The sequence below is a fragment of the Anabrus simplex genome, chromosome 8 (assembly GCF_040414725.1).
Source record: "Anabrus simplex isolate iqAnaSimp1 chromosome 8, ASM4041472v1, whole genome shotgun sequence".
NCBI classification, from domain to species: Eukaryota; Metazoa; Arthropoda; class Insecta; order Orthoptera; family Tettigoniidae; genus Anabrus; species Anabrus simplex.
Window position 1 is genome coordinate 48,557,042 of NC_090272.1, and position 19,664 is coordinate 48,576,705.

General features: G+C 37.5%; 1 protein-coding gene across 1 annotated transcript in view; it reads left to right on the top strand.

The window, feature by feature from the left end:
• Khc-73 (Kinesin heavy chain 73) overlaps nucleotides 1-19,664 on the top strand; it is a 471,364-nt gene that overhangs the window by 291,803 nt on the left and 159,897 nt on the right. The window contains exons 10-14 of the mRNA XM_067153111.2: nucleotides 2,461-2,609; nucleotides 8,749-8,995; nucleotides 12,403-12,546; nucleotides 12,637-12,811; nucleotides 19,435-19,597. Of these exons, the coding sequence (XP_067009212.2) occupies nucleotides 2,461-2,609; nucleotides 8,749-8,995; nucleotides 12,403-12,546; nucleotides 12,637-12,811; nucleotides 19,435-19,597 (878 nt within the window). The remainder of the gene's footprint in view (nucleotides 1-2,460; nucleotides 2,610-8,748; nucleotides 8,996-12,402; nucleotides 12,547-12,636; nucleotides 12,812-19,434; nucleotides 19,598-19,664) is intronic.

A 19,664-nucleotide genomic window follows, 5' to 3' on the forward strand; every position in this document is an offset into this window, starting at 1 on the left:
AATTGAATGAGAAATACAAGCACAAACAGGCTCACGGTGTTATTCAGCAATCTTGCTGCTAACCATCAAGCAAAAGAGGCTAACAGCTTGTTCCCCCGGAGGTGCAACTTATCCTATGAAGTTCAGGAATTCAAGGCCTTTTCCCATTATCATGCAACTGTAACGAGGCTTTTTCTTACGTGAGTTGGTAATCACATTCCTTTCATAAGGGATGACAAATAACATTTTCAGGGCTAGGAAAAATGTGATCGTACTAAGCAGTAATGCAAAAATTCGTGACACGACAAGCAAGGTATTTTTATTTATGGTAGATTTAATACGATGAGAACCGGGACTTCGAATTTACGACATGCTAAGCGAGAAAACATGTTGATGAGGAACGCACAAATGAGGTTTCACTGTATTTCATAATCATACAAGTAACTTATAATTAAGTACGGCTTCCACACAATTAAATTCAGGAGAAAGTACTTGAAATTAGTGCCTACAAATTCCTAGAAGCAAGATGTTACAAGTTTTTATCCCCACATTGTTAAAGAAATAGTATCTTTTCCTAGTTTAATTCCTATGAAAGCAGTACAGTATTAATCTTTATTATGTTTGAGTAGCTTATTATAATAATAAATTCATGTGACATGTCTGGTAAAATTAGTATCATTTGTGTATCATCAAGCAGTTATCCCCATACTATACTGCTCAAAAAAAGAAATTTGGTCACACCTTTAGATGTTCCTAACTGCATTGTACGAATGTACAGTGGAGTGGAAATTGGACTATTCATTTCAATAATGTGTCCTGTTTACATAACGGATGGCTCCACTGTCCTCTGTATGTTCAGGAGATGTCATAGTCAGTTGAAAGGTACCAGTGCCTCAATCAAGTTGTGTGCGAAGGTTAGTCTGTGTGGAATGTGGTGTTTTCAACTCATGGGTGATCATGCAGACTGTGGTAGGTAACAGAGGAATCAGTTGTCATCAATTGAAGCCACTTGTGCACTTATACTGCCTCAAGAAGGCTATTTGCAGAGGTACATTGCCAGAATGCCATTTGGTACATTTGGAATAGTTTCCAGGAGACTGGAAATGTTACCAGGCTCCCCGGCATGGGCCGTCAAAGGAAAACAACTCCAGGGTAGGATTGCTTTGTACATCTACAAGCTCTCCAAAACCACAGAGTTATAGCAGGAGCTCTAGAGGTATACATACAGTAGGCTTCTGGAGTAGGAGTTAGTGAATAAATGGTTGGAAACAGGTTTTTAAGAGACTAATTTAAGATCCTGACGACCCACTCTAGTACCTGTACTGGACAGACAGACAGACAGACACGGCAGGATTACAGTTTGCTAGAAATCATCTGCACTGGTAGCTAAGACACTGACGTCCTGTGCTATTCATGTTATATCTGCAAGTGACATGGTGAGCGCATCAGACAGCTGTACAATGTACTTTTGCTTATGGATCTCCTTTGGGGTGGGCAGGCATGTCTTGACACAGAAACCAATCTCCTGATTGTTTACAGTGGATCCTTAGCTGCTTGACAGTGCATTGACGAGATCTTAGTGCCAGATGTGATTCCTTGTGTGAGACAACTTGTATGATAATGCTAGGAAGCATGATGCTACTGTTAGGATTGCTGCAAGAGCACCACAGGCAACAAACAGAGTGTCCATCCAGAAGTTCTGACTTGCATCTGTTTAAACAAGACCTGGAGCAACACATCTGAGCGAGAAATCCACCAGTCCAAGCACTGCAAGTACTTAAAGACACCCTTTTGGAAGAGAGGAGACGTCTGCCTCAAGTTCATGTGCGACACCTTTTCAGAAGCATGAGAATGTGTTGTGAAGATGTTATCCATGTGAGAGGAGGCAATACGATGCTTAATTATCATGTTGCCATTTTGGTGTATGACGAGGGCCTACTTTGTTCATAACATATTGAGCAGTAACATGGTGAGTGTCCAAAGAACACTTTACATTTTAGTTCTTAATTGTTGCAAAGAAGGTGGTTTGTTTTCATTGTGGGTTTGTTATCATTTTAAGATGTATGCGTGTGATGGGGATATGAGCATACTAAAATGTGACCAAATTACTTTTTGGTGTAAGATTGGTTTTGAAAGTTTACTTTATATGATATTGTGTACTGATGTTACCCTTAAAATTACTTATTGTATACTTTTGATCCACTTATCCCAAATTGTATTTAAATGTTTAGTACTTAACCATGGTCTTTTGTTTAATAATTTCCTCCCTAACTTGTAGGGAATTTTAGTTTATAATTTTTTCTCTGGTTTCCCACTTCCTTACCAGCCATTTCCTCTCCTGTTGTCTCTGAAAATCTATTTTTGGTAGCATGATGTTTAACAGAGAGAAACTAATACCCAAAACATTTTTATCGTCTCCTTTTGATGACTTCTTATTTATTTATGGATGCGAGGAAAATGATTGTAATATATTCAATTTAGAACGTCTACAACATGAACGTCAGCAAGCTCTGGAGAAGATGGGAATCAGTGTGCAAGCTTCAGGGATAAAAGTGGAGAAGAATAAATATTACTTGGTGAATCTGAATGCAGATCCTTCGCTAAACGAGTTACTAGTCTATTATTTAAAGGTAGGAAAACAGTAAGTTTGCTGCATGCTTCCTGTCCTGAAATTTGGCACTACAGCTTAATTTGCATTTAAATGTTTCTGTCATTGTGTGTTAAGATTGTGTTGTGTAATGCCATTGTGTTATGCACTGTGTTTGTTCCAAATCGAGATCATTTCAAATATAGAGCGTGGATGCCATTCGTTCCTATTTGTAACTTTTTCAGAATAGATTAGTATAGTTAGCGTCACTCTTCCACTTTACTAGATATCTCATTTCTTGAATGAAATACTGCGTATGATTAGTAGTGTGAAATACATTTTTACGTTGTTGGAGACTTAAGTTATCCACTGTGTATTTAAATATCCTTGACACTGTCATTCTCTGTTCCTAACATGTTGCTCAGCAGTTCAGCGTACTGCAATATCCTTCGGTTACAATGAGAACTTTTTTACTGATTCATCCGTTATTATGGGCAAATTCGGGCGTGTTAGTTTTTACCCGTTATCAATATTTGTACACTTTACTCCAGTGTTTATATTGAACATACTGAATGCAGGCGATCATTTTCCATATCAATTCCTCATTGCGTGCGAGCGAGCCGATCTTGAGCGAGACTGCTCACAACTCACAACTCCAACTGGTGTAAACAAACATTGGAATAACATGTTTTCACATTAAGAGCAATGCTAGCAGTTGTTAACTCCTTAGAAATAAAGGCTGAAGTAAACTATTGCTTAATTTTGTTACTATGTACTGAAATAAAATAAGAATATGTTAGTTCTCCTTCTCAGGATACAGCGGTGTGCATAACTAATTTCAAAGGTTAGGTTATGTAGTTTTGTGTCTTGTTAAATTTCAGAAAGGCTGTTCCTATGTAAATTTATAGTGAAAATGTTATCATTATTCTATATGGAGCTTGAAATATGTTTCCGTAATAGGTGCGCGGTAAACCCAGGTTAGGTGTCGCCGTTTGACGTAAGAAAATAGAAATGTTTGCCACAAGCCTCTGGAGTGTTGCTATTACAATTTTTTAGAATGAAACTGAATATGCGTGTTCAGACTATTGGAATTAGAAGAAAATACATGCTAAAGAGTAGGCTGCTGCTTGGAAATTATCCGCGAAAATGTTTAAACAAACCGATTGCTGTTTTCGTACCAATTTTAATGTGTTTTAGTGCGAGTTTGGTATCTTTCCCGACTTGTATAGAAAATCATGTATAATGTTACAAGAACCTTAAACCGAAGCGGTTTTGCATTCACCAACAAAAATCTGTCAAAATGAAGCACAAACTGTAAATACAATACAGTGTGTAGGGTAGATACCTCCTTGTTTTATTGCTGTCACTGTGTAAATAATATATGATGGTACAATTTATGTTAATACAGGCAAAGAGTTCTGGAAAAGGTGTGCATTTTACTGAAACCTCGATTTAAGGTAAACCCCCATTTAAGGTTAAATAAATCAGGCCCGTGTAAAAACGTTAAATAGGGGTTCTACTGTACTTCTTCAACACTTGGGCATTAAAAAAATCTCGTAAATCCGAGTTAATAACAGTTACAAAAAATTAATGAACTAATAGAACACATACTGAGTTCTTTCATAAGTTAATCTGAAGAAAATAATGTTGTACAAAATTATAGAAAACAGGATAGAACCACAATACTGCTTCAAAATTGCTCCCAATTTTTTTTCTCACTAGGATCAGATTTCAAATACTGTTACTTCATTTGTCCATACAGAACTTGGTAAGAGTATATTTTTTAGATGAAAAGCAAGAATACCCACATTGTAAGGCAGACAAATTAAGAATAAACATTCAAGAAAATGTAACACTGAAGAGAGACCAATAGAATTGCACCTGGTAGAGTATAGGTTCCAATTCAGTGGTTATTGAAGTCAAATATTTTTAAGTAAAGTATATTAATGGCCATTTACTTGAAATGAAGTCATGTATATAGAAATATAGGAAATAAGTAAAAATGCTTAATAGGACAAAAAGCTATGAGGGATCATCATCAGAAGAGGGAGCAACAGAAAGATCAGATGGGGACAAACATGCAATCATGAAAAGACGATGACTATCTCCACAATTTCATACACTGCCATCTTTAAATTGGTGGACTCTCTCCTAAGTAGTGCCAGTTCTCATGCATCCATCTCTTCTCAGCAACCAGTGTGCTAATTTCTGCTTCCCAGGATCATCAGAATGGCAGGCTTCAACCCTTGTTGAGAGACCATCTTGACAGATCTTAAGTCAGTAATATTTCTATGTATCCTACACTTCCCACATTAACACTGAAAATCTGTCAAGACATCTCCTTGATGAGTGTCAAAGCCCACTTTCCTGTTGAAGCTTGGAATTGGAAATTAACTCATTGGGACTGAGGAGAAATGGATGTAGAAGAACTGGGAAGTGTTGAGGAGAGAGCAGATGACAGTGTGTGTGAAGATGTGGAGAGTATCCTTCTGTGTTTTGTTGTTTGTCCTTATCTCTTCTTTCTGTTGCTACCTTTTCCAGTGCTGGCCTGTAATTATGTTTTATCATTCTCAATGCGATTTTATTTTGGTGTAAATAAATATCACACAAGATATGTTCTCTTCCTTTTATAAAACCACTTTATTGCTGCTAAATCTGTTCCTTAACAACACACAGTTATACACAACACTACAGCACTACAGTAGAATTCCACTGTAACGAACACCAGTATAACGAAATTTTCAGAATAACGAATTTTTTTTTGGTCCCTTCCTTTCTCCCTATTTGTTGTGTGTTAAAATATTTCATTTTTATGAATTTCATAGTTTCAGTTTAACGAATTAAAATTGAGCTCTTTTCTTTACCAATTTGACCATATTTTCTCAAATTAAAACTAAAATTCATACTTTTCTATGACCAACATTTTTCTTGTTACATTATTTCGTTATTCAGATGATATGATCACCATTTTCCATATATGCACCGTGCGCGATTGAGAAGGCAATCGCTTTTGTGTATCCAATATGCTTCACTCGTCATCCAATGTAAGACATCACTCTATTAGCTGAGTAGGAGCGCCAAGTTTGCCTTTCACCAATGAACGCTACGCTTTGTGTAACCAGTAGGCTTCGCCCATCAACCAATGTAAGACGTCACACTATTGGCCGAGTAGGATTGCGATGTGTGTAATCCACCAATGAACGGGACGGTTTTGTCACATCATGCATTGCATGTTTCTTCTTCGTATTTAATTCGCAAAGCAACATGTTTCTGTTAAGGTTATATGATTAAACTTGCAAAGTTTATGTGCATTTCATTAAATAAATAAGTTCATATCATCGCAAGTGGATAAGCAGAAGCGACCGCAGTTTTCGTTGAGTGAAAAATGTAAAATACTTGCGGAAGTAGAGAAAGGCGGAAAGAAAGGTGAAGTAGCGAAGAAGTATGGGATTAGCCCGTCAACACTTTCTACTTTTTTAAACAGAGGAAAACATTGATGCTGATACCCTAGGTCCACAGCATAAGAAGATCAGGACAGCCAACTACAAGGAGGTGGACCAAGCTGTCTATACGTGGTTTGTGGAGATGTGGAGTAAAAACATTCCAATAAATGGCCCACTGTTATGTGAGCGTGCGCGATCTTTTGCACGTTCACTTGGGTCACCTGAGTTTATGGGTAATGCTGGTTGGCTTCATAGGTTCCGGGAGAGGTATGGCATATCCCACAAAATTATCAATGGTGAAGCTAACGATGCCTCGAAGGAAGTTGCGTCTTCATGGCAGATGGAGACTCTGATAGATGCCTTGAAGGAATATTCGCCGGCAGACATTTATAATGCAGACGAAACTACGTTATTTTATAAACTAATGCCGAACAAACTCCTTGATTTCAAGGGAAATAAGTGTTTTGGGGACAAACGTTCAAAAGAACTTATCACAGCTCTTTTGTGCACCAATTCCACAGGGACGGACAAACTGAAGCTTCTCATAATCGAGAAGTTTGGGAAGCCAAGGTGCTTCAAGGGGGTGCAACATCTGCCCTTGAATACAGGCACAACTCTATGGCATGGATGACATCTGTGCTATTCAAAGAGTGGTTGTTGGACTTGGAATGTCGGATGAAGGCCGAAAAGAGGAGAATTCTTCTATTATTGGACAATCTTCTCATAATTGTGTGCCTCCCCATTTGGAGCATGTAAAAGTTTTATTTTTGCCTCCAAATACAACTTCAATTCTGCAGCCTCTGGATCAAGTTAATTCATGAAGTAAAGCGGCATTACCGAGCTTGTGTGGTCCGTCGAATGCTGTGCAGCGTTGCCACGAATAGACATTAACATCAACATATTGGGAGCAATGCAAATGTTTAATGCTGCATGGAAATCCCTGAATGCAGACATCATCACAAACTGCTTTAGAAAAGCTGGAGTGGTTTTTACAGAAGACGACGCAGAAAGTGAAGTGTTGGATGATGTGGAAACCGAGGAGAATTGGAAGCGTTTGTGTACAATGTTGGATGTGCCATCTACGGTAAGTCTTACCGACTACATCAGTCTAGATAGTGATGTAATAGTCCACAAAGAAATCACCAGTGAGGAAATTGTGGAGGACATTATGAATGATAGAGATCCATGTGATGAGGAGGAAGAAGAAGACAACCCCCAAAATGATTGTGATCGACAGAGTTTGACTCTCCAGCAGGCAACATACATGGCACGTAGCCTTCAAGATTTTCTTGTGTCGTGAAGTGATGTCCCAGAATCTGTTTTAAATTCATATGCAGTGGTTGGTGACTATTTGGAACAAGCTTTTGGGTCTGGATCTGTTCAGAAGAAAATCGCATACTTTTTCAAAAAATGTGGTTCTGGAACAATGTATAGACTTGCTGGTACACTGTAAAAATAGATTTTCTGAAAACATCTGTCAATACTGTAACTCATAATGGTATTTTGAAGTTGTGTAAATCCTGCAATGGATATAACAGGGCAGATGACCTCGTAGTTCCGCCCCTAAAGACAACAATAACTAACGGATATAATACTAGGCGAGTTCTTAAGAATTGACTTATTTCAGTATAAAAAATTACTTTCAGAGGTCCCCAAAATTTTGTTATACTTGTATTTTACTGTATTAATGGAAATACACTGAAGCAATTTACTGTTGATTCTGTCAAGTACAGATATCAACAAAACCCTCACACTGATTATTTACTTTACCATCACAAGGCAAGATTGGCTACCCTCTCGCTCAAGTCAGTTCTGACAAGTTCAGATATCAACCAACTCCTCAGCTCACTGTAACACTCACTCTAACACACACTCTACACTGTCACTAACTCCCACTCTGTGTCCTCACGGCCTTTCAGCTCGAGATATATACCGTTCGACAAACAGTCTAGAAATATTGACTTCTGGAAATATTCTTGCAACACTCTAAATGGAACACATCTGAATATACAAGGAGCAATCGATCAACCGGCCTCTCGATTGGAGTAGATCGCACTTGAATGTTCAATTACAGTTTACAAACACATGTGGACAAGTCTACAAAATTCCTAATGTTTCTACATGTATCTGGATAATAAATCATTACATTAAGTTTCCAGAAACCTTCCTATGTATCAGAATGATAGTGGATTATGTCAAATATATGAATATTGCAGAGTTTTGTACAGTTTTCGACTAGACAAATTTTGTGGTTAGACGTATTCACAGTACGTATTTGAGGTTATACAAACTTACAGTACACTTATCATTTAATAAAAGAAAATTAAAATATATTAAACATAATAATTGAAGGTTTTACAAGTGTTAGATTGTGAGTAGGATGGCTTACATACAACAGTTTATCCTGTTGTGTTTCCCTGTTCATATTTTTGTCTTTATATACATGACTTTATTTGTGTCTTGTTCATTCTTTCCTATTATTTACTTAAGACTAAGTTGTTAAAAGGGTATAAAGATGTCGCATGTATTGCACTCGTTCCTTATATATCTCTCTCTCTCTAACAACTTGAATGGTATAGGTTACCAGTACTAATTTTCTTCTTTGATTCAGAAATATTATTCTTTGAATTATGCTTGTGTTTCTTTCTTCAGCATTAATGGTCCTACTACAATTGATTGTTGCACATCATCTCTCTAGTTACTAGTCTTGCTACTAAATGAACATTAATTTACTTAAAGGAACGTACTCTGGTTGGAGCACGAGATGCTCCTTCGGAACAGGATATACAGCTGTCTGGATTGGGCATTCAGCCAGAGCACAGCGTGATTACTATTGAAGATGGAGGCTTGTTCATGGAGCCATTGAATGGTGCTCGTTCGTACGTCAATGGCTATGCCATCACGGAAAGAACACCCCTTCACCACGGTGACCGAATATTGTGGGGGAACCATCACTTCTTCAGAGTCAACTGTCCAAAGTCTGCATGTAGGTATTGAATTTAATTAGGTCTTTAATTTATAAAATATCATTATATGATCAGTAACTTATGCCAATTTTAGAACTACAAAAATATAAAAAATGAAAAATCTGACTTAGGTTCTTTTCCATACAATGTGTTACATATAAGGTAAAGTAAATAAATTGTTGAATTGTAGTTTAATATTTATACATTATTGTATTTGTTGAATATATATTTTACTTACATATTTTACAGTCTAGCAAATTAGACATTAGGCCCTTTAAAATATAATCATCATCATCGCCACCAATATAATAAATATTTTGATTACATTACTTTCAGGATAAGAGGAAGGATGCATTGATATACTGTTTAGAGTAATATTCTGCTCTGCATTACGTATCTAGTATATTGAGCAAGTGGCTGTGCGGTTAAGCTATGAGTTTGTATTTGGGAGATAGTGGGTTTGAACCCCACTGTCGGCAGCTCTAAAGATATTACAAACCATTGATCTCATCATTATTCCGTATTGAAAATAGCTAATCACAAAGTTTACACAAGGAGTAATTTTAATACCACCTAATCAATACAATTTATTCTGCTATTGTGTGGACAAATACACATAGAAATTACCAGAATTTTAAAGGTACATGTTTCGCCCACTATTTATTGGGCATCATCAGCCTTGTTCAATCTTAAAACACACACTGGTCTGAGGATTCTTAACAATTACAAAAAGCATATTGATGAACATTTACAGGTGTTGACACTGTGGTTGCATAATGATTACAGCAAAAAAAAAAAGGTTGAATAAAATAGATACATATACTAAAATCACTTTGAAAAATTAAAACGTTCATCTAAAAGTAATTGTGTCACATTGTATTTTAAAAATAATCCATGTCTGACACTGAAATGGATCTTTTTGATATAAAGCTTGAATGATATATATCACGCCTGGGGAACTTAATATCAAAACTAAGGCTTCACATCATCATCATCATCATCATCATCATCATCATCATCATCATCATCATCATCATCATCATCATCATTTCCCTTTATCCAGCTGTAGCCGGGTAGGGGCAAATATGGTTCCTCTCCACTTTTTCCGGTCTTTCCACCACTCCTCCTCCAACACTGTGTCCCAGTTCAGGTTTCTTTCTATAATGCTGCGTTGGATGGTATCCTTCCATCTCAATCGTGGTCGTCCATGGCCTCTCCTTCCTTGGATTTGCATTTCCATCACCTTTTTTGGCATTCTTTCGTCGCTCATTCGCTTTATGTGCCCAAACCATCTTAGTCGGCTCTTCTCTATTCTATCATTCATTTTTTCCACTCCAATTTCTTCCCCGGATTTTCTCATCCCTTATTTTGTCTCTTCTACTCTTCTGTATCATACTCCTCAAGAATTTCATTTCGGCCGCCTGTATTCGACTCTCATCCTTCTTTGTCATTGTCCAAGTTTCTGCTCCGTAAGTTGTTATGGGTATGTAATACATCTTGTACATAGTATCCTTTGCTTCCATTTGCACATCTTTGTCCCATAACATATTTCTTACATTATGATAGAAACAACTTCCAGCTTGAATCCTTTTACTAATCTCAGCATCCAGTCGAGCATTCTCCATTAATTCACTCCCCAGGTATTTAAACGTTTCCACTACTTCCAGGTGCTTGTCTGCAAGTCTAATCTGACCTTTCCCTTCTTTCTCCCCTCTAGTCATAACAAGAGTTTTACTCTTTTCTACACGTATTTTCAATCCACATTCTTCAATCTTCCCATTCACCACATTCAACTGTTCTTGAACCTTCCTGTCGTCTTCTCCCCAAATCACAATATCATCTGCAAATAACATCATGTTCATTTCTCTTCCTCCATATGCAGCTTTTGCTGTTCTCATGATGTCATCCATGACTATTGTAAACAGGATTGGTGATAGAACACTTCCCTGTCTCAGCCCACTAGTTATTTTGAACCAACTTGTCCTGCCAACTTGTGTTTGCACGCAACTAAAACATTCCTTATACAATGCCATGATCATTTTTATTAATCCCTGTCCAATTCCTTTTTGCACCAGACTGTCCCAAACTTTCGTCCTAGGGACACTGTCATATGCCTTTTCAATATCAATGAATGTCATTACCATATCATTCCCGTACTCCCAATGCTTTTCCATTAGTTGTCTCATAATGAAAATGGGTTCTATTGTTGACCTTCCACTTCTGAAACCAAACTGATTTTCCTGTATCTGCTTCTCAACCCTCAACCTTATTCTACTTTCCAGTATCCTTTCCATTATCTTAGCAACATGGGATATTAGAGTAATTCCCCTGTAGTTCTTCAAAACTTTCTTATCACCTTTCTTGAAGGCTTCACAGGATAAGAATAATACAATTAAAAGATACAGTATTTTATGTTGAAGGCTAATATTTAAAATTAGGACGAAAATACGTAGTTGAATTGGGGCGGTATAGATCAAAAAAACTTGGAATGTTGGATAAAAATCGTTTATGTCGAGAAGCGCTAAAAACATTGAAGAATTTGTCAAAAATGCTGCTAAAATTATCCAAATAATGAGGGTAGGTCAAATGACAATTTCGTATAACCAGAAAATGCCTCGTGTAGACGTGGATGTCTGTAGTAAACAATGTTGTCATTTCATTCTCAAGATGTAACATATGTCCTAACGTATCTGCAGTGTTAGTCTGTGAAAGCTGGTAGACTCGGGATATATATATTTTTAATATTGGTTTTACATCATGCTGACACAGACAGGTTTTATTGCGACGATGTGATAGAAAAGGCCTAGTAGTGGGAAGGAAGCGGCTGTGGCCTTAATTAAGGTAAAGCCCCAGCATTTGCCTGGTGTAAAAGTGGGAAACCACAGAAAGCCATTTCAGGGCTGTCAATAGTGGCGTTGAAACCCACTATCTCCTGAATGCAAGCTTACAGCTGCACACCCCTAACCACACAACCAACTCGCTCAGTTCAGGATATCTTAAGTTAGAAGTAACAGACATGAAAGTAGCAAGAGTCATTGTTGGTACAAACTGGTGGGAATAGTGGCAGGAGGGTACTCAGAATGAAGAGAGAAAGGCAAAGGTAGGAATGAAGACTATTTATGAAGCTGTACGCATAAAGTGGCTTGTTGGTGAGGTCATGGAAGGCAAATAGAGATGGATAAGTTAGCTAGGAGAGAAATGGACTTTGTCATCATGGATAAGAGAAGCACTGGGAGACCAAAGTGATGGTGGTTAGATTCCGTTTATAATGATTAAAAGATAAGATGTTTGGAACTAGCTCCTAAAAGAGGATTGTGGAGGCACCTAGTTAATTCACATAGCTTTGCAGACTGAATGCTGACAGGCATAACAGTCTATAATGAGGATGTTTTTATGTTATTATGAGTGACATTTTTTTGGTCCACAGCTGCTTTGTCCGAGCCTCAGACACCTGCGCAAACCATCGATTACAACTTTGCTCGTGAGGAACTTATGCTGAATGAACTTAGTAATGATCCAATACAAACTGCTATAGCAAGATTAGAAAAGCAGCATGAAGAAGATAAACAAGGTTAGTTTTTTTACCACTGTTTTATGTTCCTTTATCACATTATGCCTGTATTTATTAACATTTAATTCTTTGCTGGTATTTATGATGCAGTTGCCCTTGAGAAGCAGCGGCAAGAGTATGAACGTCAGTTTCAACAGCTTCGGAACATTCTTTCTCCATCAACACCATATTCCCCATATGTACCATACGACCCATTCCGGGTGGGTAAGATAACACCTTGTACACCCACTACACAGATGAGGGTGGAAAGATGGGCTCAGGAAAGGTAAGAAATGTGTAACATTCAAGCATAATATTGCTCATTTGAGGTAGAGAATTTTTAACGTGATTAAGAACAGCTGGAATTGCCCTAAGAGTCCATTTAGATTTTAGTTCAGGCTCAGCTAACTTCCTAACGTGATGTCAGAGCACTTTCATGGCTTGGGAGAAACAAAACAGAGCAGGCAGCTGAGTAGTTGAAGGGAGCTGGAAAGGGGTGGGGAGAGGATCTGCGGTGTACTTCTCATTACGCCACTCACAGTGTCATGTTGATCACAAACAGTGCTGTGTTACTGTCAAATATGGAAAGACTCATTACCTTGCAATGTGAAAGGCTATCTACACTGATAATTTTTATCTATTTATGGGAAGATCGAGAAACTGATGCTAAAAAGAGTTAAAAATCACAAAGAGCAAACACAAGCAACCATTGAAGATCTTGTGCATATTTTATTTCATATTAAATAGCATCTTAATTAATTTTTTTCTTCTCTGATTTGCGATCCCAAGTTTGAGGTTTTGATCCCAGCTGATCTATTCTGCATTCTATTTTTGAAGAACATTCAAAAATCTTGGCATGCCATGTTAAATATCTCACGTGGCACACTCAAGTGTTGCCCGATTAAATTAAAGATAGATAGCAACACAGTCAGAATGTCAAAATTGTCAGGCAAGCTGCCAAGATGGCACCACTTCAGAAGGCCTACACCACAGTAGCTGAGGTTATACGATCATTATTATTATTAATATTATTTTGTTTTGGTCAGCTATGAACCGTACTATTTCAACCAATTCTATCTTGAGTTTTAACACTCACCCAGTACTCCTGCATCTTTCTTCGGTGAGCTTCTTTCCGTTCTTCGGCCCACGTCTTGTCTGTCTTCATTTGAGGTTTTGTTTGAAAACTCTTAAGACCTTAAAAATTTCTTCTTTAAAGGGTCACGTTGCAAAATTTCATTGCATAAATTCTTGTAAATCCTCTTCCACCTCGGTGAACCAGACCCCTTTAATATTGTTATTCAGAAAGTAGGCAAGGATTCGAGTGGACAATCTTTCTGGTCTCGTTCGTGTTAAGTGACCATAGAAATAATGTATTATTATTATTATTGTTGTTATTATTATTGTTATTATTGTTATTATTATGTACTTTACAATATTTTTTCTTTCATTTACTTACAGAAAGTAAAGTTTGTTAAAAATTGGCATTTACTGGGCAATGCACATATTCTGTTTAATTTAAAAATGCAATAATAAATTACCTTTTGCATTTTCTCAGACATTTTCTGTACACAATAATGTATTTTGGTTGCATGTGTGTGTCATTAAGAAAAACTTCCAATGTTAAAATGAAAGTTGTTCAAAATATGTATAAATACACTACCGCCCACTGGATAAATTTCTTCCTCCCTGTTACTCATTTACTACCCCATGACTTCATCGTTGAGTGTCAAGAGTATGGAAGATGTATTGTATTGGTACTAGTTGGTTGAGCCTGCTGTAAATTGTAAAAAATACTGTTAAACCTATCCTACCAACTCGTGAGCAACTGTTATTTTACGATCTGGGATTTGTTATTGTTGAAAAACTGTATACATTATCTTAAAATGCAGACTTTTCTTCACTTTTCAACATACAATGTATTTTTTAGCATAAATTTTCCCGTTATTCTCAAAGCTTGAAATTATTCTTGTGGTAAGAACCCCCAACCTGGCAGCCCACAGACTGTGATGCACTACTTTCTGTATGTCGTCCATTTTCTCATAGCGTAGGCCGGTCATCTGTTCCCTCACAAGACCAAAAATACAATAGAAGATGCCACGTCAGGAATGTAGGCAGGCTGCGGTGGAATTGCACTCCCCATTTTCCCAGTTTCTTTCTCGGTGAACTGCGCAGAGTCAGGGCAACCGCCATTGTGTTGAAAAATGACTTTCTTTCCAAGGCATTTGTTGTGCAATGAATGATTGAGCTTGTGAAATATTTGGACTTAATGGCAAGCTTTTATGGTTTCTCTATAATGGCAAGCTTTTATGGTTTCTCTAGGTTCAAGAAATTCAGAGGATGGTATCCATAACTTTCCCAGCACACGTTTCTGCATTCCTCTTTGTTGGAAAATTCTGATGATGTCTTTCTGTGCTCTGCCAATTTGTTTCTGGTTCTTCATGATGAAACTAGTTGACCTGTCACAATACTCAGTTAGCCTGTGGGAACCATTATAAATTATTTTCATGCATTCCCAGAAAACTCCTATTCATTTCTTGGGAAATGGCAAAACTTAATATTAATTAACAAATATAACTTATTTTTTTTACACAGATCATTGCCTTAAACTGAGCGAGTTGGCCATGTGGTTAGGGTTGTGTGCATTCGGGAGATCGTGGATTCGAATCCCACCATTGGCAACCCTGAAGATGGTTTTACGTGGTTTTGCATTTTCACACTAGGCAAATGCTGGGGCTGTACCTTCGTTAAGGCTACGGTCACTTCCTTCCCAGTCCTATGCCTTTCCCATTCTTGTATCAACCAAAAACTTTTGATTTGTTACTGCGACGTTAAACCACTAGCAAAAAAAAAAAAAAAAACAACTAAAAAAAAACCACAACACTGCCTCAGTGGTCAGCAAGTGTGATTCGGCCCATAATAGTGAACCAGACTATGATTTGTTTTGAAGCAGTTCTCCAAATTAAGCTGGACACCACATTTTTCACACAGCCACTGTACTACTGCTCTTAATTGTTCAGGTTTTACACATTTTTCAAGACTACAAGAGTGTTTTTTCTTGGCTGTTGGTGGGATGGGAATTGGAAAATGTCCCTTTGCTTTGCTTTCCCCCTAATATACATACACTGTCAGTGGATTTCTATCCACTTAGGAATATCATTTTCACTAGCTGCCATGCTTCTTTACAATGTGATGGATGTCAGTCTTCAATCTTTGTTTACTATGGCTGACTGTGGACTGCATTAACCCGTTTTCAGCTGATTCTGGGCTTTGATCCTTGACCAGTACACCTTCATTCTTTCAATTTATAATCTCTTCCTCTCTTCTGTCCACGGTGCTTGTATCCGGGATGTAGCTTTTCCTTTCAAACTCTCACTGTTTTTGATTCTTAACTTGTAAGCTTTCCTGTTGCTGACTTCCATTCCTTGTATTCCCATTTCTTTCAGGTCCTTCTTCACCACTTGATGCTAGTGCACCATAGTTATCAAAACCTTACTGCCTGGTTGGTCAGTCTTCCCGGTTTCATTCTGTAGATGCGTCTGAACTTGCGAGGAACTTTTCCATTTAGGATGCTCCTTAAACTTTCTGTAGTAAATGGAGGTGTGACTAGCCCAATCTCTTGCCTGTCATGTGAAGCTTGTGTTTAAAAATGCATATGTTCCTTATGTCAGCTCCTGGTCAGTGCCAGGCATGAATAGAACAGTTCTGTAAGTCAGCTTGAATAAGTTAAAAATTATCTTCCTCATTTCTGATATTTATAAAGATGTTGAGCTATGCTTTTTCTCTAAAATTTGTGGTGTTCTGGCGATAAACATGGAACCTAGCTTAAGCTTACAATCATTACCTGCAACATGTCTTTTTGTAAATTTTGCTGCATCTTTATCATCATTTCTGTCTCCTTCAATAATATTGTCAACTCTTTCCATGTTGCATTCAGTGGAAGCAGTTTGAGGGTGACTGCTACCAAATAGCTTAATATGATAATAGTGGAAACTCTCCTCACTTAACACACAGAGCAGCGGCGACAGTGTGTAGAGCTGCCATCTAGCGGCTCGAAGAGTACACTAACACAACGTGCTATTAAAACACTACACGTTTTGATTTTGAACCCAACGAAATACAGATTTTAGGACGTTTGTGCCTTTCTTGTAACATAATATAGGGAAGGAAAACAGTGGATGTTGATCTGAAAGAACCAGTGTTAATAATTAAAAAAATGCATTATCAAATTAAAACATTTGATCGTCATGTTATGACTATGGCCTACAATCTCCAAGAGCAAATCCAAATGCAATGTCTTTTCAACTTGATATTTTTACTGGCCATATTTTTCTGTGTTGAATCATTGGTTCTATTCACTCATACCTTTATAAGGACTTTGAAAAACTTGTTAGTCAGTAATTTTGCTTAGCTGTTACATATGCCTTCACTACATTCATTCAATGTCAAAAACCTGTCAGTTAATTTTCTTATAATTCCATGTGTGCTTTCTAACAAAAACTGACAAAAACTATCTTCGAATGTTCCTGATATTTTAGCACCTAACCAGGTGAATTGGCCGTGCGGTTAGGGGCGCGTGGCTGTGTTCTTGCATTCGGGAAATGGTGGGTTTGAACCCAACTGTCGGCAGTCCTGAAGGTGGTTTTTCACACCAGGCAAATGCTGGGGCTGTACCTTAATTGAGGCCACGGCCGCTTCCTTTCCACTCCTAGGCCTTTCCAATTCCATTGTCACCATAAGACTTATCTGTGTCGGTGCAACGTAAAGTAGTTTTGTTAAAGAAAATTTTAGTAATAATTTATTGCAGCCAATGGCCATACACACAAAAATTCACAATGATTAGATTAGGTAATTAAATTCCATAGAGTAAAAAGGTACAATGTCAGATAGTCATTGTCAGGTCTTTAAGAAAATTTTAGCACCTAACTTTCCCCCGCAAATATTTGGAAACATAATTTTAGAATTATCATCCTTCTTCATTTCTATGTGCAAATTTCCCCCATGCTATAATCATCGTCATAAGATGACAATGCATCGCTACACTCAGCATGGGGAAACTTCCTACATGCCCAGCCAATGACATAATGGTCTGCATTTTTCTTTGCCCCTCAGAATTTCATCTAAATCTTCCCTTCTGCTCTTTACAGCCCACTGAGTACACCTAAAAATTAATTAAATGCATAGGTTTAATAATAACAATGTTTTAAATTACGTTCACATAAATAGAAAGGAATACAGGCACGTAAACATTAACAGGTAGGCCTGTACTCACAGCACTTTGTTGTTAGGAAAGCTGTAAAATGACTTGCGATCACTTTGTCTTTTGTAATTAAAACCCCCATACATAGCTCAAATAACTCCTCTTCCTGCCATTTCCAAAATAGTGATACATAACAAGCACAAAACTATCTGAAGAACAAATGAGACACTTCTAACATAGGCCGACACAGCTGATAGCAGAAGCAGGTGTAGTTAGCTCCTCGAACCGCTAGATGGTATGCAGAAGCAGTGTCGCCAGTTTCTCGCAGGAGTTTACACTATTATTATATTAAGCTATTTGGTGCTACGGGGGATCTGCAAGCCAACACGCTACACTGATCCATAGAGGGGGGCTACTGGCCTTTCCAGATACTGCATTCCCATAAAATGCCTCCTTAAAGAGGAAAGTTTTTCAAACTATGATTATTGCTATCTTGAAAGACAATAGCTGCTGTGCAGTGCACATATTGAATACAGTACTACTACTACTAATATTCAAGATTACGTGAGGAATAGCCTGGTTTAGGGCTTTCTATGGAATTAGATTGTAACCTTTCACAAGATTTTCATAAGTGCGGCCGGTATCCAGTATTCGGGAGATAGTAGGTTCGAACCCCACTGTCGGCAGCCCTGAAAATGGTTTTCCGTGGTTTCCCATTTTCACACCAGGCAAATGCTGGGGCTGTACCTTAATTAAGGCCACGGCCGCTTCCTTCCCACTCCTAGCTCTTTCCTCTCCCATCATCGCCGTAAGACCTATCTGTGTCGGTGCGACGTCAAACAACTAGCAAAAAAAAAAAAAGAAAAGATTTTCATTATCCTACGGGAGCACCTTATTTCAAGTGCTTCTTAGATGGTCAGTTTCTGCATTTTGTGGTTTTTCCCTACAACAGCATAACCTTTGTATGCTATTTGTGGATCCAACCAGCCTCCGCGCTGACAACATAACAAATATACCGAGAATTACTCCAAGAATTATCTTGTAGAACTACAATATTTATAGTAATGCTGACCTATTCTTGAAACAGCATGAATTTTTAAGGTCATGAAATTAGCAGATTTTTCTTTTTAACGATTTAAGTGTTTCATTTTTCTATATTCTTCCAAAGCTATTCCATTATCTTAAATTTCCACATTGTACTTACACTACCATATAACTTATGTCAATTTCAATACAGGAACTAAAGTCAGAAACTCTCTAGAAAACAGTCAAAGAAGATAGAAAATTGTCTAGGTTTAGAAATATAACACTGGAGAGAGAAATATGAATGTGCAGAATGCTTCACTCCTATCATATGCAATGTTATATTCATTTTTTTGGTATGCAAGATGATTTCATTCTTTCATTGATCCCCAATGCTGTGTATCTGGGGAGCTGGTTTTCTAATATCTGTTCTCAGTCCACAAAAGTAGAATCCTTAGATTTTCACTCTTTTCTTTCATATGCAAAAAAATTGCGTATGTTCATGTTTTTGAATATTCTGGTTTTTGTAAACCATTTTATAGTTACAGTTGATACTTTCAGAAAGTGAACTGTGTCCATATTTTAATGCTAAATGTGCATGTTCTGGGGATGTTAACAAATGGCACTTCATTAGCATATCATTAGACTATTATTTGGAAACTAAAATTATTTTTTTGTTTTTTTTACAGAGACGAGATGTTCAAGCGTAGTTTAGGTCAGTTAAAAGCTGACATACTTCGGGCCAATGCTTTGGTGAAGGAAGCTAATTTCTTAGCCGAGGAAATGGTCCGACAAACAACTTTCAGTGTTACTCTTCAAATTCCTCCAGCTAATCTAAGTCCAAATCGCAAGGTATGTTCTATGAAGAATCTTTCCATAAGTCACTGAAATTGCTACATATGTTTTCAGGTTGTCCTTC